General features: G+C 40.3%; 1 protein-coding gene across 1 annotated transcript in view; it reads right to left on the reverse strand.

Annotated features, from left to right (window-relative positions):
- Positions 1-11,169: 11,169 nt before the first annotated feature.
- The window catches only part of LOC138610153 (transmembrane protein 132C), a 292,087-nt gene continuing 280,565 nt past the window's right edge, over positions 11,170-22,691 (reverse strand). The window contains exons 11-16 of the mRNA XM_069682861.1: positions 20,201-20,263; positions 18,879-19,007; positions 16,560-16,688; positions 16,096-16,395; positions 15,655-15,929; positions 11,170-15,330 (exon numbers count right to left, since the gene is read on the reverse strand). Coding sequence (XP_069538962.1) covers positions 14,703-15,330; positions 15,655-15,929; positions 16,096-16,395; positions 16,560-16,688; positions 18,879-19,007; positions 20,201-20,263 — 1,524 coding nt within the window. The 3' untranslated portion in view covers positions 11,170-14,702. The remainder of the gene's footprint in view (positions 15,331-15,654; positions 15,930-16,095; positions 16,396-16,559; positions 16,689-18,878; positions 19,008-20,200; positions 20,264-22,691) is intronic.

The following is a 22,691-nucleotide window of genomic DNA, read 5'->3' on the forward strand; positions in this document are numbered from 1 at the left end:
TCAGCCACGCTGTGAATGTAAATAAGTCTTACAGTATCCAGGCACAGAGCAACCTGAAGGGAGGATGAGAGAGAGAAAAAAACGAGGGTAGAGAAACGTCAAGCGTAGCGAAGAAAAGTAATTTTCACCCAGAATGGTCATGTAGGGATGACACACAGACACACACACACACATACACACACACACACAGATAGATGGCTGATGCTGGGATGTAATTTGTAACAGCTATTTGTAAGACCACCAGAGATACAGGGACAAACATGCGCGCACACACACGTGCACACACACACACAAATTATGGATGCACTGAGAGACATTCATACACCAAAGTCAGGAAACACACAAACATAATGCACCTGCAGCTGCAACAGAGATCTACAAACACCTGCAGCGCGCACACACACACACACACACACACACACACACACACACACACACACACACACACAGTTATTTCATTGCTCTAAAATTCATAGGGTCAAACATACACTGACTCATACACACACTGACAGAGAGGAATCAAACGGTGACATACGGACACCACGCAGGTGTTCATGCATGCACATGCTCAACGGTACGACTCTGTCTGTGACTTCAGCGAAGCAGAGAAACACAACCACAGTAAGGTGTGTATCAAAGTTGCAATTACCTAGTCTGGGTGAGGGGGTTGGGGGGAGAAAGTGGTAAGGCAAGAGGTGAGAAGAGACAAGGAGAGTAGAGGAGATGGATGGTGAGAAAAAAGGAGGAAAGGCACGAGTGATGGGTGGCAGGGTGGCCTAACTAGATGCTGTGTCATTGGCCAGCTGGATACATGTCCACACATTGTCTTCTTATTACTTCCAGTTAGCATAGCATGATTTCCCCCTCTGGCTTATTAAAATAGGAAAGCCATTTTTATCTGAAGTGTATTTCCTTCTTGACAAATCTACATAAAGTGCATCTATTCTCATGTAAAGGATGATTACTGTTATTGTAGCAAGTTAACCTTTTTGTTTGTTTTGTTTTTAGAACAGGTGATGGCAGCAGAGCAACTTGGGAGCTAACAACATGAGATCACATCTCTGTATGTGTGTCATTCACACACATAACTTTCGGACCACTTTCCCCTCAGGCTCATTGCATTCACTGTTTCAAAAGTTTTGGCACCAACCTCATCTTTCTAATGCAGTTCCAAAACTTCACAATAAGTGTCAGTAGTTTGTCTCTACTATCTTGGATACATTTTCCATACCCTGTCACGCTATTCCCTCATGATAACGGGACAAGCTAAAACAGCAAAAACCTGCCAACATTGTTCTCTTCATTTAACTATAGAGTATTTGTAACATGACCAAGCAATTAGTGAGTACACCACACTTAATGAAAAGCATTCAGACAGCTGGATGTTAGAGCCCTAAAAGCATCTTTCTGCCAAGAAAGAAAACTTGGTGCAAATTATGATCTTAAAAATGTGTGCGATGAATTCCAACCACATGGCATCATGCTGGTGAAACTCATTACTGAGTCTGGGTCCTAAAAGTCTAGTCCCTCAACAAACTGGCAGCACAGGCAGCAATGCCAAACTCTGATATTTGTCCTGGCACATGTTGGACAAGGTTTCCTTTTTATTAACTTCTATTTACTGAATGTACTTGCAAAAAAATATTAGGTTTCAATTACTTTACCATCAACTCCCTCATATAAAACTCTTTGTTTCAACACTCTTCATCATCATCCACTAGAAGTAGAAAACAATGGACCTTGACCTCTATAAAAGGTCACACAAAATATCTGTTGCCAATTCTCTTTGAGTCATTTACTTTGAATTTGATGCACAATTTTAATAGCTATCAATAAAATGTATAAATACAATGCTGATAGGTGCTGTGATAAGTTCAATGTACGTGCAAAATGCTAATGAGATCTAAAGAAAGACACTACAAATCTGTTGTTCACACTATATTTATAATTCTTTACATTTCTTGTGTTTCTGCCTCCTTACCTTTTTTCTGTTCTGTCTTTCTGTGCCTCATTTGGTATCACGTTTTCTTTCTCTCTCTTCTGTTGTTGAATCTCAGTTGTCATTAAGTAGAGAAGAGTTGAATGGATGAGGAGCCATTTAGGGCTCTGAGTCTGACTGAACATGTCATACATCACACACCCACACACAGGCATATCAATTTTGCTCTTTCACACATGCATAAATGCTGTCCTCATGTAGCTTATTAGTACAGTCTTATGTAAAGGCACACACACACACACACTCATGCAGTGACATAAATCGAGGCAGACTTTTCTGGACTCTTAATAGGGGAGGTGGGACAGATTGTGCAGGAGAGTGGGTTGAACACAGGTACCTGAAGCCTGTGTGTGTGTAGAACAGAACATTAAGCAGACCCCTCTCTTGATTTTGAGTACATGTAATCTTGCACCCACAGGGTGAGCCAATTGCAGGAAACACAAACTGTGTGTACTTGAATTTTGGTATTTTGTGTGTAAGTGTAAAGAACATTTTATTCTATATCCGCAAATCTGTTTCCATGTATTGCTCAAAATGTATGCGTCCTTTATATAGCTGTGAATGCCAGAAGTAATGAGGCCATTAGTTGCTGCACCACTGACACAGAGGGCAGGTTAGCTGTGAGTGTGGAGTAGCTGTATCTGTCTCTATCTACTCTGGACCTGTTTGGAAATATGCAAGTAAACAATGAATAATGCCACTGCCTATTAACATCATGATCTGTGGACATTTTCAGAGGCTCGAGTGTGTGTCTCTGTGCTTGTGTCTGTGTGTGTAGTAGGATATCATGTATTGGCCTGCAAGCTCAATAGAAGCTGTGGATCACCTAACACCTCAGGAAGGTCACACAGCGATTAATGGGCCGCGAATTAGACCGGTCAGCTTGTTTGTGTGTCTGTGAGTGTGTGTTTGATTCTTAGTCTTGTTATACACCAAGTAACTGCCCATCTCACACACACATTTATAGCACATTGCTGCAGATGTGCTGCTGCGTTCGTGTGTACCTTTTGTAATTGAATCATATAGTAGCCATCATTTTTTCGATAATTTAGTGTACATTAACTCTTTGTTAACTTTCCTTTACCACTGCATTCCTGAAACTAGGCCCTAACCTCAGATTAGCCTGCATTTTTTGTCAGCTGTACTCTATGAAATAAAAAAAAAGTTCCCAACATTAAAAAGGAATGACCATGAATGGTTGTGTATGTGGTTATTAATTAAGTTTAGATGTTAATAATCAGGGTAAAGTTTTGACAAAGGTAAATTTATAGGGTTCTCACAACAGTAGTGATACAAAAGTTTGTGAAAGCTTGTATACAAAGCTACTGCATTGCAATAAACTCCCTGACTGGCCATTCATCAGTTTAAACAGGATAGATGGGCAGACCAGGATAAGTCAGCTTTCTTAATGGACTCACAAGCACCTTAGTGTCTCGTGTCATTTACAGTCAGTGCTTTCAGTTTTGCAGAGCAGCAAGGCTTGCAAAGGGAACGTTTCGCCTCAGATTTAGTGATGGCTCCTAAATAAAAGTGAGTGGAGGAAAAATATAAAAGTAACACTTCTCTGCAACAACAAAAAACCACTGCTGCTGTGCTCTTGTACAATGTGTTTAACCGAAATGAAACTTTAGATATTGCAGATTGTACCGTCTTTCACAGAGGGAGATGACAATTTAACACGTTGTGACATACTGAGAGAAGATAGACAAACAGTTCCACCATAACACCATAAATTATTTATGTTATTCTAAATTAACAATCATCCTTCTGATGACAAATCGGCAACATAATCATCAAAATAAAACAATCAATTAATTTATTCTTGGAGTATTGTGAGCTATTTTTGCTACAAACAGGGGGGATATGGGGCTATGCAAAAGACATCTGGTAGGGCTTACACACAAATACACACTATCCCTTGCCAATACGTTCCCATTTCATCTTTCAACCCCCTTGTCACCATGTTTCTGCCCCAGTGCCATAGTTAAATAAAGACATCTATTGTTCCCTTGGTTTTTAATCTCAAAAGTCAAAAGATTTAGCCTATTCATTTTTACGTTCAGAAAACCAACCAAATGTTTGTTTTCTCCAAAATGTGTTAAACCTCCCTGCACCCTGTACCTACAAAATGTTTACACAACCTTTAATCTGAAATAATCTAGGCCTAATTAGAAACCAACTTTTAAGTATGCCCATTAAAATAAAAGCCTTATTCAATTGTCAGTTTTTAAATTTTAATATGTAAAGTGAAAAATATATACAAGGCAGGTGTTTAATTTTGGACAGCACCCAGATCAGCTTAGGATGCTGTGTCCCTTGGTGGGAAACCAGGACACACAGGTAGTTGATACGGCAAGTTTGACCTCACTCTTACTTTCTCTAACACACTACATCACCGTTGAAACTACAAACACTTGCAACGATAACTTACACAACTTCAAATGTACATACTATTTCTCCCTTGCTCTTTCAGCCATACTGATGGTGAAGCTTAAAATCACAGACTTACTGTACAGTATCTCCCTCTGTGGCACTTTATATTCATCTTTCTCTCTCTCTCTCTCCTCCTCTCTCAGACACACACACACACCCACACACACACACACAGGTTCTTGGCATGCATAGCAGCAGTCATTTTTCTTGTTAATGTAGCGTGTCGAATTTGCAGGGCGGCGGCGTGCAAATGAAAGGTTGCACGTCTCACTCGCTTGGCAATATGTATTTGATAAGAGCTGTAAATCAACTTGTGAAGCAGAGCAGAGCCTGCAGGGACGGACAAAACACATGTTAATGGAAAGCAGTTCCAAATTGGAGTGCGATACTATATGTGCATGAGCAAGTATGACACAGAGAGAGACGGTATGTAAGAGAACAAGACAGATGGTCAAAAGGTATGGAGGGTCAGAGTGAAAGAACAAGACAAAACAATAAAATATTTATGCCTAAGTTTGTGTTTACCTGTGTGGACAGTTGGAGGAAAAGTTTCTGTGCAAGGGAACTGATTTCTGAGTGAAAATCTTCAGGATAGGATGGTTCCAAGTGCAAAAACACTAACAGTGACAGAAGTACAAGAAATAATTGGTTATTGGAAGACAAAACTTAAAAGATTGTCAGATTAGGTCCAATTCATACTTGTGACTTGTGTGAAAGATGCACTAGACTAAGCCTTCTCTATAAGCCAGATACAAGAAGTTTGATGCGTCGTGGTTTTCTAAAACTTTTTGCAAATTGCCAAAAATGCATTGAGAAAAAAAGTCAAACTAACTTAACTACAGATAAAAGTTTGTGGAAAACTGCAAAACCAAAATAGCTAGACAAAAATATTCGGTGTTCGATGTACAATATTATCTGTATCTGCAGATTATGGCTTGAAAAATACATATCGGCTGATGCCATTTTTCTGCCGATATTTTCCGCCGATAAAACAACGCTTTAATTACGCCTAAATGCTCGATGATTCCCTAAAAAGCTTAACATAATGCTACGACATTACTTCCACTACATGGGAGACTTGATGTTTTCTGCTAGGTTGAAAAAAACATGTGCCTAATGTATCGGTATCAAAATCCGCAATCGGCAAAAAGGGTTGGAAAATATCCGATATCAGATATCAGCAAAAAATCCTATATTGTGCATCCCTAAATACATACATACATACAAATATATGGTAGACTCATAGATCAACCTAACCATAAATTGTATAAATTGGAAGTGCTTACATAATGCATGTCAAACATTTTATACACAGACAATACAATTCTACTTACATTTTTTTTAAAGTAGCTTTGCTGTTCAAACCACAGGACAGTTGTCCTTGGCTGACCTTTTATTAAAGGCCTTAGATTGGATACCAAATCAACTTGAGAGTTTGATATTTGGATATTTGTCCGGTCCACAAAACTCTTGTCATTTTCACTCTGCAACAGCCCTATGAAGCAGCTATAACTGTCTTCTTTAAACAAAGCTTTAGCACAACTATCTTAATAGAAACCCCCCATAGTCTACATTATTGTAATCCGAAAATAAACACATGCATACAAACGTGTTTTAGTCAAACACAGACACATGCATTAACACACGACTGTTATATTACGTTAAAAGTAAAAAAGGCAGGGGCTCATAAGAAGTGCCGTCAGAGAAAAGGGAAACTGTATGCCTGCGTCATTTCATGCGGTTATATGAGGCTGGGGCTGAAGTTTGCTGATGATATGCGTCTTCTTGCCACGGCAATAAAAGGTGTGTATTGTGGTTGTGCAGGTCTTAGTGTGTGTGTGTTTGTGTGTGTGTGTGTGTGTGTGTGTGTGTGTGTGTGTGTGTGTGTGTGTGTGTGTGTGTGTGCGCCCTGAAAGCCCAGAAGAAAGTGTAGAAAGTGTATTTACATTAATGGACAAAAATACTATGTGCCTATTTTGACAAGGTGATGGTAATGCTGTCATTACTGTGCTCTCTCCAAAATATCTGTATTATTATTAGAGCAACAAATAGTCTCATCATAACACATGCACACTCTCACACACACAAACACCCATAAACAGATGTACAACAGTTAAACAAAAAAATCTACTCTTGTGGATACAAAACAAAACTCCAACCCTATTCAATCCTATATAAATCTTGCATTTAATCAAACATACAACCCCTACACAATGCCTCGCTTTGGAGGTTTTCCATCAACTCCCAGAAAGACTAGGCCCTCATAAGAATATAAAAGAAAGTCTACACACAAATACACAACACAACCCACACACAAATTTAACAACATCGGAGAGGAGGAAAATGGGGTGATTTTGTAGAAATGGCCTGAGAGGCTCTATGTGACCCTTCTTACTCATAAAGTGTAATAAGGATCTAGATTTGGACTTCAGCTCTTGTTTCCCCCTCATAAGTCTGGTTCCTCTCAATAACTGCATTTTCACTGGGGCGTAAAATACATCTCAGTACAGCATCCCCATGGTTAGGCAAGTAAAAGGGTCATATGTGCTGGCCCACGTCTAAAAAACTGAGGCTAAGGGGAAATATTTGCAAAACCAAAAAAATGATGATTTTTTTTTTTTACTTAAATAAAAGTGACCAAATCTTCACAATTAAAAGACCTATCACCTTCCAAATGTTGGTATTGTTAATGAATAATTAAAGAAAGTAATTAACTACAACTTTGAGTCAATGATTTGTTTTTGGCACTCATGCCATGTGGTGCAATGCAACAATACACATTAAATTCAGTAACTTAACTCGGTTATGATCGATCGACCCACCCCCCTTAAGCACGTAACAAAATAATAAAACTAGAGACAAAATAAAGATAAAATAAAAATAGAATAACAATAAAATAAAACAAACGCTATTATAATTACAACTATACACTGCAACATTGAGTAGTGGCTGTATGGAGGTAGTGCAAATTTTCAGTTAGCATATTCCTGAAAAAGGAATACTGTATCATATATACACATTTCTAATATGGGCCGACAGTATGTGCTTGCTAAACACAAAAGGCCAAAAACAACTATTGAATCACTGGCTTTAATGAGGAATGAGGAAGGAGTAAACATCACAACTTAAAAACACAACAAAGGAAATCTAACGAGCAACTAGTAGACCTTCTGCTCTTCCTCATCCACTAACCAAGCACACAATCAACAGGTAGCTGATCAAACATGAATGTTTAACGTTGGGAATGTCTCATGAATGCCTTCTTGCCAAGAAGCAATAACATTGCAGCATCAGTGAAAACGAGGGTCAGAATATGCAGTAACAAGCCATTAGCATCCATTAATCACCGTCACAGCAGGAAGTTACATACACAGCTGTAGAAAGGCAGACTGTTGGCTTATGTGACTCACCTTTAGAAGCTGAAGTCCATTCTCCAATCTGTCAGTGAAGATGAAGTGCTCGCTATCCATGACATATTAAATCCCACAGCACTTCTTGTGAAATTCATTAGTACTTCGTTAACTCAAACATCTCTTCTCCTCTCGTTCGCTGCTAGCTAACCTGTCCTCAAATATCCTTCAACCGTTAGCTAATATTAGCAAATGCTCTACAACAAGCTATCCGTCACGTTCTAAACCGTAAACAGTATTGCTAACCGTTAACTCTGGTTGTGAGGCCAACGTATCCATGCTTTCTTCAACATTTTCCTCAGTTTCTTTTACAGTGAAATTTCCATGGATGTATTTTCCATTACTTGACCGATGTGAATACAGTTTGATACTTTTAGTTTCACTAATTAACTTCACCTGGCTTCTCCTCCCCTCCCTTAGTACATGTGATGGGTTGCCTGGACTGAGAGTGCAATTCCTTCTTTGACCACAACATGTTAGCTGACATTAAAAAACTATTACGCCCCAGAGGGGCGCTGTTTCACTCATTTGTGGAACCTCTGTGTGGATTTCTACTGAGTCATTATTAAATCTTGTATGTTTTTACCATTATGTAAATGTTTAAATATACTACAATGGTTTGAAGTCGAAGGTTTTAATGTTACTTTATACAGTATATAATATAACTTTTAATGTATGCAGAGGTTGATATGCACTTTATATTCACTGATTAAGCATATTTTTAATAGCAATAAAAGTGAGTGATGGCTGAAAATGTTTCTATATTTATATGTATCAATTTAAAGCTCAAAACTGATTATAAAGTTACTTACATTTTTATTTGTTGTACCAATTATCTCCGCTATTTGAGATAATTTGACTAATGAACTATTTATTATGAGGAAACTTTTGCTCTCAGGCCTTTTTGTGGATTCTTTTCAGGCAGAATGTGGGTTTCTGGCAGAACTTCACCTACTGTTAAGGCTCTGGAAGAAGTGAATGAGTCTAAAAAGGTGAATATTTTAGTGACACTTGATCTACAGAGAAAAACTTTTCTCACAAACCAACGTATTTTGGCCTGTGGCCTTCATCAGACTCATTAAATCTATTAAAAGGAAAGGAAAGAATGCCTAAAGCTCAAACGTGATGATCTATTTATAAATTTGTTCTGTTTCCTTCAGGTGTAAAAGGAATTCTGCGCAGGGGTGTGACCAACAGATTCAACAACATCTATCTGCACATCTGCATATATTGTGTTTTCAGGTCAAAACCCACTTGTCACACAGTATGTCCTCGTCAACAGGAGCCTATTATATGCCTCTGGGTTTAAATGACACATTCTTGCAGCCAAGCGACTTTTGGCTGTTTAAATCTTTAGGCATGACTGTTTCCTGACAGTATCATGTCTTTATAGACAGCAGTTCCGTTGAATGGCAATCGAGCAATACTTTGGCATCCTCAGAGTCAATGTACACGAGGCTGAAATGTTTCCATCTACAAGGTAGCAAAAATATCAGCACAGCAGGAACATCCTGTTGCATTTTCCACATCATTTGTTAAGAATTGGTCAAGTTGATGATATTGTTTCAAGAGGAGAGACTGACCACAGCCACAACGACTGTTATATGTGCCATTAGAGATGATGACATGTTCCCATATCAGAGAAAAACATGTCTTGCCAACTGCTCCTCCTTTTTCTTTTCACAGTTTTTACAGCTTTACTCACTTTGTGGGATGGTGGGCAGCTTGCCACAGGGTGATGGAGGCACTTAAGAGGAAATGTAAACTTTATCATGGATATCTAATTTCATACTCTTCTCTGGTAATCCGGTGGGCTACAAAGCATTATCATAATTAACTTTCCATGTAAATGCCTCTCCATCATCATGACTCCCGCTGGGCCTGCAAGCAGCAGCTCAGAGAAACCTGGTGATTAGAGCCCAGGCAAGGAAGTGATCTTAAAAAAAAAATCAATGGTCCCCTGAGGTAATCACTTAATTTGTAAAATGTGACCATCAAATCCATGCCAGCTTTGTGAGCCAAAAATAATGCAAAAAAAAGAAAAAAGGGCAAATAGCTCTAAACTCATCAGCAAATCATTTCCCACATTATGCATGTAGCTGATGCAAATAGAGAGTAATTGCATCCCCTGGTTGCCTTGCTGCATTGACATCAGTTTAAGTTGGACACAATTCAAAACAAGCAGGCATTGTTCTGATACAGACGGTGATCAGCGCTGATCAGGCCTGGCTCATCTCAAAAGAGCCCACAGATGCCACCAGTGGATTTCAATAGTTCATCTCCTTTGATTAAGGAGTGCTAATCAGTTGCTGTTGTCTTCTAGCCCCCCATGACACAGTTGGCTTTTCTAATTAAAGGTTTAGTCACTGTTGATTTGTGTTTTTTAAATAGAATACTAACGGGACATTTTGGCCCTTCTCTTGTCTAAAAGTACCAAACTGGTCCAGTCGTTTTAATAAAATATTAGCTTTAGGTGTATCACTTCTGTACATGTTTTTTATTTTGTTATAAATGCTTTGTTCCTGGAAATGATACTATCTTCTATACATAAACCATAAGAAGTGGATGTAGCCGCCGAGACTTCACCCATTGGTTTGTGGACAACCATTTTGAAGTCCCAAGTTCAGCATTTTTGCCATCGCACATTCGTTTTTTATGGAGACCAAAGGGACCATGTATCGACAGGAGGGTGGAGCTGTTCAGCTGTAAGTCTAGCTTAGTTTCCAAGGTGCGTCCCACTAACTGGGACAATAATTGGTAAGCTGCTTTTGGCATAAAATACGATTCACAAAGAATACTTCAAGTCTATTACTCTCAATGGGCCCATGTTTTACAAAATGATATATTGATGAAGAACTGAAACTAGTAATTGGGACCATTAACTCATCAGGAAAATGAGGTACTTAACTGAGGTAATAAACCAAGTGGAAAGGGGGCTATTTTCTCATAGATTTGTATAAAATCAGACTTACTTTGTGCTGGCCATTAGAAAGAATGAATATGTAAGGCACTTCCAGCCTGGATTCACTTTAACACAGGGAGACCATTCATGTAAACAGTTTATGGTGTTATAAAATGTCAACACTGTCCACAAAATCAGATTGAGAAACACATGTTGCACTAGCTTCCCTTCAGTTACTGTACTTAGCTTTCTGATTGTTGTGTTCTGTATTTCCATCTCCATGAAACAGTTAAACATCAGAACTTTTGTTAAATGTGTTATGAGTCACAATAAGGGATCATGGTGACAGGAAGCTGAAGTTGTTATTGCGACTCAAATGGAAACAATGAAAGAGTATAATAACAGAAATGATCAGGCTGTCAGTGTTTGGTTATGGGTCTTTATTGGCCTTCATGAACCATTTTAAACAATGACAATAGCAAAAAGAAAAAACAAATGAAACAAAAAAACCTTTAGGGCTCATGTCCACTGGCACCTCTTCTACCTGCTGCCCAGGTTCACCTCCTACTGTAACTATATAACAACTGAACTCATCTCTTTTGCTTACTAGATTATGAAGTAGTTTTTTAGTGCTTGGATTCTTTCAGCACAGTCAGATGTAGCCACCGTAGAGGTCCAATTCTTACTGCTGACTCAACTATTGCTGTACATTGGCTTAATCTGCGATAACTTCTTTATTACAACTTACAAATTGGATGTGTTAATGTGGTTCTAAGGTAGTATTCGTTTCACTCTAGTGACAACTACAGCGTCTACCAATCAAAATCCTTTCCCTCAAAGCAGACCTCAGTTTTCTCTCAAGACAGGTATGGCAGCAGTGTCGATTAGGCCGACCCTCTGATTCAATCGCCTTACTTTTCTTGGTTCTTTAAGTAATAATTACCATTGCAAATTGGTTATTTCTTTAGGAGATGGTTTGCTGGAAAAGATGAGGCCTCCATTTCCATGTTAACAAGGGAAACAGTCTCTAAGAGGTAGGTGGAAAAACCATCTGTGCTCTAGTGTCAAAAAAATCACTGCTGAATGTTATTGGTGGAACCAAATTAGCATGAATTAACGCAAAACACCTTCCTAGTAACCAACCTCTATCCTGGCAATTCTGTAAAATTTTGTAAAGCTTCAAAGATGATGAGGAAGCAAAACCTTTAAAACAGTTCCTCTTGGGAACAGTGCCACACTTCAAAAGCCATTTAGTAAGCAATTGGTGAATTTGAGTCCTTCCACACTGGCTACATACAGTACATTTATCTTCCTCTGGTATCAACTAAAAGTTCAAATGCCCCAAAAACAATCTTTCAAAAATAGCCTGTATTTTTTTTTGGAGACATCCATACAGTTTTCAAATTATACAACAGGTAGAATGGGTGTCACAGGTTGTTAAATATAGTCAAACTCACAGTTCTAGCTTGTAAAGAGTCAAAAGGTTTTCCATCTGAGAGCATTGCTACACTTCTACCTTTAACGGCTATTGAACTTGTACCTGCTCGACTGATCCTTCCATAACAGCAGTCTTGTAGCTACGATTGATACAGTGTTGTGTATGAGTCCAGAACATACAATATAGTCGCCATCATCAGTGAAAATATCTATTGCTTTGGTCGAGGCTGTGCAGCCCATTAAGTTTTCCCATTTGGTGAGCTCAGGTCTCTCTCGTCTTTTTCAATCCAAGCTCTTTCTGTCCTTTCAACTCTGATGATTCGGCCATTTTGATTTCATGTGCAAATTTTATCTTTTTTTTTTTTTTTTAACAAATGATTGAAAATAGAAATGTTCATGTGTGTGGTAATCCAGATTCTGCCATTGTTTTCTTTTCGGCCGGTCCAAAGTCTGAGCAATATGTTTTGTTTTTCGTCTCTTGTCTTGGACTCACCAACCTCAAGCAATTTTGAGCGTGACGCACAATGGGTTCCCTCCATTTTTACATCGCATCACGGAGGTAAACAGATTCCTACCCTGTACAAAGACAAGAACTCATTCAATACTTGAAACAAAGACAGGAACATCTTTAGAAAAAAGAACCAATAAGATCACTTTCACATTGTGGTGGTAGATAGTATTGTGTACCTTATTTGCACTGTAAAATGTACAAAATATCACCATATTGTTGGCTAGTGACCTGCAATCTTATTCACAAGCACTTTGAAGCATGTTTATTTATCTACAACATACAGTGTACTCTGAAACAGTAACACATTTATAAATAAATATTGCAATCTTAACAATCTTACAGTTCTCCTTGTTTATTGTCGGTTCGTCTTGACTCGTCACCTGAGCTTAACGAAGGTGAGGCAACCTCTGCCTGTTCCGTCTCCTTCCTTTCACTTCTTCTCCTATGTGCTATCGTTCACCACAAGGTCTGTCGTCTTCACTCTTTGCCCTTGGCCTTTCTTTCCTTCCTCACCCTCTCAAATGTTAACTTAAATAAATAGATCTCTATGAGAAAAAAAAAGAATCATATATCCTTAAAATCTTAAAGAACCTCTGAAATAAAAAGCTACAATTAATATATTCCCAAATTAGGAGAAATGTAATTAGGAAAAAGATAATAAAACATTCTATTTATCAAAAAAGGACACACCAAAGGAAAACAAAATATACAATTATGTTCGCAAGAACAAACATGTTTCATAAACCCATGTCTAGTCGTGAGATATTCAAGAGTGTCACTCCAATTTTCAGTATTGTCATTCAGTATATCCTCTTTGCTCCATGTAGGTGTTCTGGTCGGTCTCGTTTCCTACATGGTTTCTGTTTTAAATAATCCTCATTATTAAGTGTTCAGTCAGGCATTGCAAAGCCCAAGCAGTCTCCTTTATTATGAGACACCTCAGTCACATCCGCCTTTAGTGTACAGTCAGTATTTCACAGTATTTCACTGCGCAGATTAGTTCAAAAGGTTCCTACTGCTGTCCAGTCACAGACGAGGAGAGGGGCCAGGGGGTGACAGGATTGGTTCTGAATACAAGAAGGAAGCCGTCATTGGCTGGAAGGTTTCAGGAAACAGGAAGTAAGCCTCGAATATGGCTAATGTTCTTTCCCGTTTGTAATTGTGCAAGTTTAAATGCCTCTGTCTTGGATCCAAGGGAGAAACAGTCTTTTGTATGACGAATCATTTTCCACACACATTCTAATCTTCGAGGAAACAGCGAGATCGCCGGTAGTCAGTGCTGAATGGCAAAATCCTACTGGTGCCTGAATTTATAGTTGAGTACTTGGAGTTATAGATTTCTTTACATGTTACAGTTTATCTATGAGCAATGCTAAAGACAAATGGGTCACATGATTGAACAAAAACAAACAGATTGTATTTTTGTTTCACACCTTGTTATAATCAGTGATTCATTATATAACCAATCACTGTAGTTGGCTGGTAAATGACAGATTTGTATATTAAAACTAGATCTATCAATGCTGGAAATCAAACATGAAAGGTGTCTGAAATGATGTTCTTGGCTTCCTTGTTTAAAGTTTAAAGTGTCCAAATAACATACCCTGAATTTACTGTATAGCACGCTTTACTAGTACTCTGAAAATAAACATTCATAACCAATAGTGACTTTCTTATTGATTTTTACACTAATATTTCCACAATAAATAATAGAAAACAACATTATGTTATTTTTTGTTTGCTACCATTGATTTCAGTGAGAGCTACTGATAACAGTATGCTTTCCAAGGTGGAAGGGAAGCTAAGTGTGAGCATCCCCTACAATGTCTGTTCAGTCCTCTTCTAAACTCTTCACCACACTTCGTGTTCCCTTCACTTTTCTCTTTTTCCTCCCGTTCTCCCTCCCTTCATCCATTGCAAAGGCATTACAGGTGAATTGTACTCATTGTCCATCCTCCCCCTCCTGCACTCGTCCTCTGCCCCTTCATTTCTCAGTCTCTGTCCCATCAGTCACAGATTGTCTTGTAGCCTCTCCATGTAGGTTCTGATTTCAGACTGACCCAGGTCCATATCCTGGCACACCCACTTGATGTCGTCTTCGCTCCCATTGGAAACCAGGACTGAAGAGTTGGCGTACGGGCCACCCCCACCCGAATTATCATTCGGCAGGACGGTGGCAAAAGACGTGAATTGGACGCGTTTGCGTTTGGCGGCTGCAACCGCAGCTGCAGCCTTTGCTCGGGGGGAATTATTCAGATGTTCCGCTTGGCCAGTGGCGTTTTTGCCACCAGTAGTGATTGCTGAAAGGCACTGATGCGGTTCTTGGACAGATCTGGGCAAGGTTTGTCCATGGGAGATGCCCCGGTGTCCACCTGTGCCACTACTCCCACTAATGGTGCCCATTCCGGTGCCCACGCCCATCACCAAGGTGTTACCAGCTCCGTTCAGCAGGTACTTGTTCTCTTCGTATGCTCCTTCATTCCGGTCAATGATGGTGGTGCACTCATCAGGCAGCCCACCCTGGCACTGGTCTGAGTGGTCTGCTAACAGGTCGGCCTCGTTGCCAAGCCACACCCAGTCATGGGCGTGGTTCATGTTGCCTCCTGCTTCCAACACGGGGACCTGCTTGTGACGGTATCTGAGGATGAAAGAAGATAATTGCTGACGTTTGACGTACAACTTTGAAAAGGTGTCAGTTTAGACTATACTGCACTTTCAATAATGATAATTTACATTCCAGATCTTCAATATGCTCAGTGTAAAATATCTATTTTCAAAGACAGAATTGAGAAAGAAATGATGCCATGTGTACAACTGTCCTTGTTTGGTAATAGCTATAAAGATTTCTTAATTTTGATGAGGTATATACATGGCTTAAAATGTAAACTACCAAAACACTTCTATTGCAGATTCCTTCAAATAATAGAAAACAATAGAGTCCTCTGTGATCACAATCTTTTACCTGAAAGCAAAGCTGACACAGTTGATGAGGAAGACCAGTATTGCCAGACAGAATACACCCAACAGGGCGTACATCCCGATCTCCAGGTCCGACAGTCCTCTGGTGGTCTGGGTTAGCTCACTTTCCCCAGTGCCTGGTACCTCCACCTGTGCTGGGTAGCTGCTGTAGTCTCCTGCTTGGTTGGGGCCTCCACCCCGGCTGCTGCTGCTGCCTCCACTAGCAGCTTTTCCACCTGATGCACGATGGGTCACTGTGCTCTTGGTCGTAGTACTAACCTGATATGTGAAAGGGGACGGACAGCGAAAGAAACATAAGCTTCAAATCCACAGTTCCTAGTTTATTGGTCAATGGTTACACCATTTATGTTGGAGATCCCTTTTGATAATAAATTGGAAAACAATCGGCCCATTGTATTGTATTGTATCATTCCTTGTATCCCACCTTCCTCATGGCTCCTTCCTCACGATCCACGGCTGCACTGTTTGACTTCCACTCTCCTCCATCCTTTGTTCGTTGGTCACTGGTGCTGTTGTCCATCCCTCCTCCGTCATCCAGTCCGCCTCTTCCCATCACACCTCTTTCCTCACTCTTTGCTCCAAACTTCACTATCACATTTCCAATCCCAGATGCCAGCACACTCTTCCTTTTGGATTTCTGGCAGGTCTCAGAGATGACCATCTCTACTCGAACCAGTGCTCCCTGCCCGTCGCTCTCCGCTACTACAATAGGCCAGTGTTGCTCCTAATGGAAAATAGAGATAATGAAGGTAAACTGACAGTTTAATTTGGTACTTTGGACAAGATGCTGTCACTTTCTGCAAGTATAACTTCTAGGATTTTTGTGTCTTGGATCTTTTACACAACTGTACCCCATTGGGCGGATTCAAAACTTCTAATTGCTCGTACCTGATTGTTGATGGAGATGACATTTTCATCCAATGACACGGCCGAGAGGAGAAAGTCTTTGGGATCATACACATCGAGTGGTGTCACTGATCCGTCACTATACTGGATCCACGCACTGATCGCTGCTTCCTGAAAGATGAGAAGAAAGAGAATATGGCTACAACTCTCAAAGCTTCATCCAAAAAACTTTAAGCTTCTCGGTCTATGGTGTCACTGATAAACACCAATAGCCATCATATTATGACCACCTGCCTAATATGGTGTTGGTCCCTCTTTTGCCCCCATAACAGCCCCAACTCGTTGAGGCATGGACTCCAGCCTTGGCCGCCCCCCGACCATGTCGGCGGTTCACCAGTTTTCCTTCCTGGGACTACTTTTGGTCGGTACTGACCACAGCAGGCCGGGAACATCCCACAAGAGCTGCAGCTTTGGAAATGCTTTGAGCCAGTTGTGTAGTCATCACAGTTTTGGCCCTTGTCAAAGTCGCTCACATCGTTACGCTTGCCCATTTTTCCCGCTTCCAACACATCAACTTGTTCACTTGCTGCCCAACATATCCCATCCATTGACAGGTGCCACTGAAACAATGTTATTGTTAATGTTATTCACTCGACCTATCAGTGGTCGTAATGTTATAGCTGATCGGACTATATTGACATATGGTAAAAGCATATTTTACAGTGAGTTTCCCATCCAGATTTCTTGCTATGTCAGTCATAGTAAGAAACCGACGCCAATTATCATCAGAATCTTCAGCTTTATGGAGCTTTTTAGCATGTTTGAGATTAGTGTATTGGCTCATGATTATAATGTTTGTAGCTTGTTCTGGTGCCCCATGTGTCCACTACATTTTCTATCATGTAGGAAGGGAATATGGATCTGCATTGCATTTCTCCACTGGAATGGCTCCACCAGTGATGTCGGCCTTGGTAGCTTGACAGTATGATACTCAACCCGCTGCTTGGTTGTCCAACACAATGGAAGTATATAGCATGTTGGTACTAGAGGAGCAAGACTCAAGGAGATGCAACTGCACTCCCATCCAAGCACTCACATGTATAATTGACTTGAACGTGTATAATGTATAATGGAAGTCTAACCACTTCCCTTTGTCCACAGATACACTTTATTCTGACTTGTTGTTATGTTGTTGTTTTTTTGCAATGAGGAGAAATTCTTGGAAGACATAGCAGCAGCTATTCCATAGATAACAACAGGGTTGAGCAGAGAATGTATTTTCCTCTGCTTGTCTGTAAGTGATCCCGCCTCACTAATTTCCCTAGATAACATATTTTGCTTTCTTTAATCAGAACACAGAAAAGATTGTGTAGGTATTACACAGCAAAAAAAAAACTCCCAACAAAAGTAATTAAGTTCCAACGTTTACAAAAACATTTCATCTCGCTTCCTCCCCCTATTTTCACATTAAATTGTCATTCTTCCTTTCCTCCTCCACTCCCTTATTTGTTTCCCTTCTTTCCCTCCAGTCTTCTGTTTTTGCTTGATTTGATAGGCTCGTAATTTTTTCCACGGGTTATGGTAAATGATGCAGATGAAAACAGACAGATAGAAAAAGAAATTAATGTTTGAGTAAAATGCAAGATCAGATCTGTATTTTCATTGTAATGAGCTGCTTCTCGTCCAATTGGCCCTTGGATAGAAATTAAAACGGGGGGGTATTGTTTGATTAAAAAAAAAGAAAAGAGGAGGAAGGAGAAGGGAATGTGAGGGGAATCAGAGGGTGAGAGGGATTATAGCTTTAGATTGTGCAAAATAACCTTTGGCAATGTGATCTGAGACTCAGAAACAGCTTGTACATTCATCTGCGTTTGTTGGAGCTGTTTATGAGTGTATCTTTTAATAACACTTTGTCAGTGAGTGAGTGGAAAGAAGATCTATATGAAGTCCATTTAACATCAGTTTTTGTTGAGTATTACTGACTTCCTTTCTGTGGTTCTTATGTAAAGATTTTTCGTTGTGACTGTAGACCTTTAGGTGGTTGTAGCTGCAGCTACGTCCTGCTAAAGCCGAGAAGATACTCACTTCTAATTAGAAAAAGATTCCTATCAGCGATATAATGTCCGCAGAGCAGAATTACTGTTTCTTAACTTCTATGATTACAACCTTAGGGGTACTAACGTAGAGACAGGAACAGCTTATAGTAAATGTAGTCAATCAAACCTGAAGGCAGCAAAGTGTCTGCATAGATTTATCTCCTGCACGCTACATTCCAAGAACCTGGTTATTAGAACTCAGGGAGGAAATGATGTAATGTACAGGGAGATATATTTATGTGTGTGTGGCTGTAGTATCTCCTACCTGTTTAGGTGTGTGCAGCAGGTCTGTAGCTGTAGTCGTCAGCTGTATCGCTTGGTTATTCCCAGGGCTCGGTGTCATACTGATAGACAGAGATGCAACCAGCTGGACTCCCATGTCTGTGATGGTGACCTAGATGACAAAAGAGATATGTAAAGTCAATGAAATTAATTGACATCTGCTTATTCCCCCTGTATTTGGTCCACAAAGAACAAGAAAGTTCCTGAAGAGACTCATAACTCTATTGTTTAATTGACACTGAAAGGAAAATGAAATGTAATCACTTTAAGGTTGAGTAGATTCAACACTTTTGGTTCTATGATAAAATGTTGATTGTGATAAATTAGGCAGTGGAAGCAGTTTATGGTGCAGTGGTGAAACAAAATTAAACTAACAATATAAAGACACTGGAAATGCTGAGTAAAACATTAAGGGGGCTTTCACATTACACATTACACTTGACCCCAAAGTCCGGTTCATTTGATTAGTATGAACACTGTGTACCGTACTCGGGCACGGTTTGTTGATCCATGCCCGGGTCTACTTGAAAAGGTGGTCTTGAGTACGGTTCATGTGTACTCAGGTACGGTACGCATCAGATGTGAAAGCTAACGGAAGTGGACTGCTTTTTATAATGTCTCCTCCGAAATCCGCATATGCGCGCAGCACCTGCCGATCTCAGCCTCTGAACTGCACAGCCATGGCTGATACCGTAGGAATGTAGGTGAGAGGGTCGTTCTCGAGATTTTCTCCAAAACATGAATAATAGTCAGCATATTGAGAAGGTCGGCTCCATTGTACGGGCTTGGGATCATGCGATTCACACGCTTTTCTACACTGGAACAATGTTACCTAGTTGATGATACTCCTCTTCTTCTCCTTTTTTTTGAGGTGCATTACCGCCACCTTCTACTTCGGAGTCCTACCGCAAGTGTACTCGGGTACGGAACGAAATTATTAATGTGAAAGCTGACCGGTGGGGGAGAGGAGAGGGGGGGCAATCGTACTCAGGTACGATACGAAGCAATCCTACCTAACGTGGAAAGGTATAATATGAACCATAAAGGTGTTGTTATGCCATTCCATGGCCTGGTACTGTAATATTGATCAGTACACAATATGTAAGAGTTATTCATTTTTAATGTCACTTCGGACCACCCTAATAAACATGTTTAATTACTCTGTGAGGCACTTATCATTTTTAGGCTAATAGAGTCAGTACTGTCCACTGGAGATCTGAAACACAGGTTTTAGAAACATTGTTTTTATGCATGCCAGTGAACCCACATCTCAAATACATCAAATAAAGCAACAGGTTATTTTACCTTGTCATCCAACACGGTCACAGTTTTCTCTGCTAAGATAGAGTCAGACAGCGGGGACAGAACCTACAAAGACAGATCACACCACACGTCAACAGCTGTTAAATGACAATTAAGTTCATATATTTGAATTAGCTTTACTACTTAGAAAGGATCCGCATTATTTCAGTTACCAAAAAGATCATTCATACATTATATGGTTTTTTTCGTTGGTAAAGTTTGTTCGTTTAAAACATTGTATACATATTTTAATTTGATTATTTTTCTGAGCCTCTCCTTCCTCCTGAAACGAACGAGCTGTTTTGCCATTCAAAGGTCAGACCTTAGCCATGATTGGCTGACAGTATTTGAAGTGACCGCATAGCCCCTCCCCAACGTGTGCGAGCAGCCACACTGCACTGTCATTCCAAAGTTGTAGAAAACATGGCCGCTCTAGGATCGGTTATTCGGCCTTATATGTACGAGCCAGAATCACCAGGAGGTATCGAATGGTAAGTTGAAATCTTGACAACAACTTGACTACAAGCTCGTGCAAGAAGGCAGCCTGAGGTGAATGACGGTGAATGACGATTGGTCAATTTCAGCAAAAGCAAGGTTCTGCGTGGAAACCTGCAGCTGTTCTGACGGGCCCATTTCAGAGGCGACCTTTTTAAACATGTCATTCTGGAAAAACATAGAACGATAAACATCCAAAAATGCAAAATATGAGTATATCCATTCAAAAGATACGGCCCCTTTGAAGCTTTCATTAAAGCTGAAATTTTTTATGCTCCCTGTTCTTATGTCTGGTGTCTAATAATTCCAGGGAAAACTCCTAAACAACACTGAAAGAGTGTTTTCAGCAGCCTCAAAATCTTCCTTAAAATGCAGCTGATGGCTGTCAAACTGATCGCCTGACAGGTGATGAAATGACAGCTTGTGTCTCCAATCAGTTGAAAAAACAAGATCCTATCGATTAAGAATAGGAAATTAAGAGGTACTGATATAGAATAGGAAGCTCTTGCAAGCAGTAGAGACATGCATGTAAGAGCTTTTGTTGCTGTCTAAGTGATTATTGCCTGAAGGTGACAGTGAAGTGTTTAACATTGACAGAATAGCAGTGAGAGCTGTTTAACTCGAAAGTGCTTTGGGCTTCAGTTAGGGCACTTACACACACTGACAAAAACACCCTGTAGAATCAGACAGTACAAGTATTATCTGTGCAGAGAAAATGCTGGTTTGGAGACACTGAGGCTGTTATTTCATATCTCTGACACAATATAACACACTCTAAGTAGTGGAAACACACACACACACACACACACACACACGCAGTATTCTCTTCTGCCTCCCAGCTGGGCTCCAGTGTGTCAGCATTCAACTAAGACAACTTAGCATAAGCAAAGCACAAGGCCACAACTAAAGGACTGAAAGAGAGTGAATGAAAAGAGAAGAGAGAGAGAGTGTGTATGGGAGAGTCGGCGAGTGTGTGAGTGAGTGAGAAATAAATGGTGTGGGTGTCAGAGAGAGAGAGACAATGACAAATAGAGGAGGACAGAAAGTGAGAGGGGGCCGAGAGAAGGAGCGTGAAAGAGATTGAGGAACCGATGGAGAGAGGGAGCAGCCAGACAGACAGTGATAGAGATTAGGAGGCCCGTGTTGTAGTGTACTACTTCGCCCGGCGACAGCAGGACAGGCAGATCTGATTGGTGTACAAAGAAAATCTCTCAGCTAACGTGTCGGGGCGTCAAACTCAATCCCACCCTCAGCGAGGTAACAAAATGCAATGATTGACGGCTTTGGGATTGCTCTTCAAGACAGGCAGAGAATAAGAGGGTGAGAAAGAGAGACTTAGGGCGAGGGAGGGAGAGAGAGAGAGACGGGGGAGACGAGGAGGAGGCGTGGAGCTGGGGGGGTAAAATTGAAATGTCAAACTATCAAATGACGGCTGTCGGCTCTGGCTTCTCGATGGGAATGCGGGGTAAATTTTCTCTCTTGGCTCCCCAAACAGAGCACAGCTGTCTGTATGTGTGCATCTGTGTGTGTGTCCGTGCGTGCATGCAGCAGTCCCCAGTCGAACGGATGCAAACACACACTCAGCTGTTCCCCAAAATCCCCAAGATATCCCCCACTGCTGCACTCGACTCGATGCCAAAACACTTCATACGCACGCAAAAGGCACTTTACAGAGCAATCATGCAAATTGAAGCACTTAGAGTGAAATTGTATCCTGAATCTTTAAAATATATACTTATATTGTTACATGAGAGATGTAAATGTTACATAACAGGATGGAAATTACATAAACTGTATTAAAATTACATATATGTTTTTTCCTTGGCTCTGGTTTGTAACAGTAAAGCAGTAAAATAAGACAGTAAGCTACAGGACCGTCCTCCACTGTCACTTTACTCACAATGGACCGGCTTATTGGAATTCAGCAAGAGCCCGAGTGTGTTCACGGTGTGCCAAAGTAAGTATGTCTGTGTATAATTGCTGAACATCACCCTGAGAT

The sequence above is a fragment of the Semicossyphus pulcher genome, unplaced genomic scaffold (genome assembly GCF_022749685.1).
Source record: "Semicossyphus pulcher isolate SPU_LCO1_2020_fin unplaced genomic scaffold, fSemPul1.0.p SCAF_6, whole genome shotgun sequence".
Classification (NCBI taxonomy): Eukaryota; Metazoa; Chordata; class Actinopteri; order Labriformes; family Labridae; genus Semicossyphus; species Semicossyphus pulcher.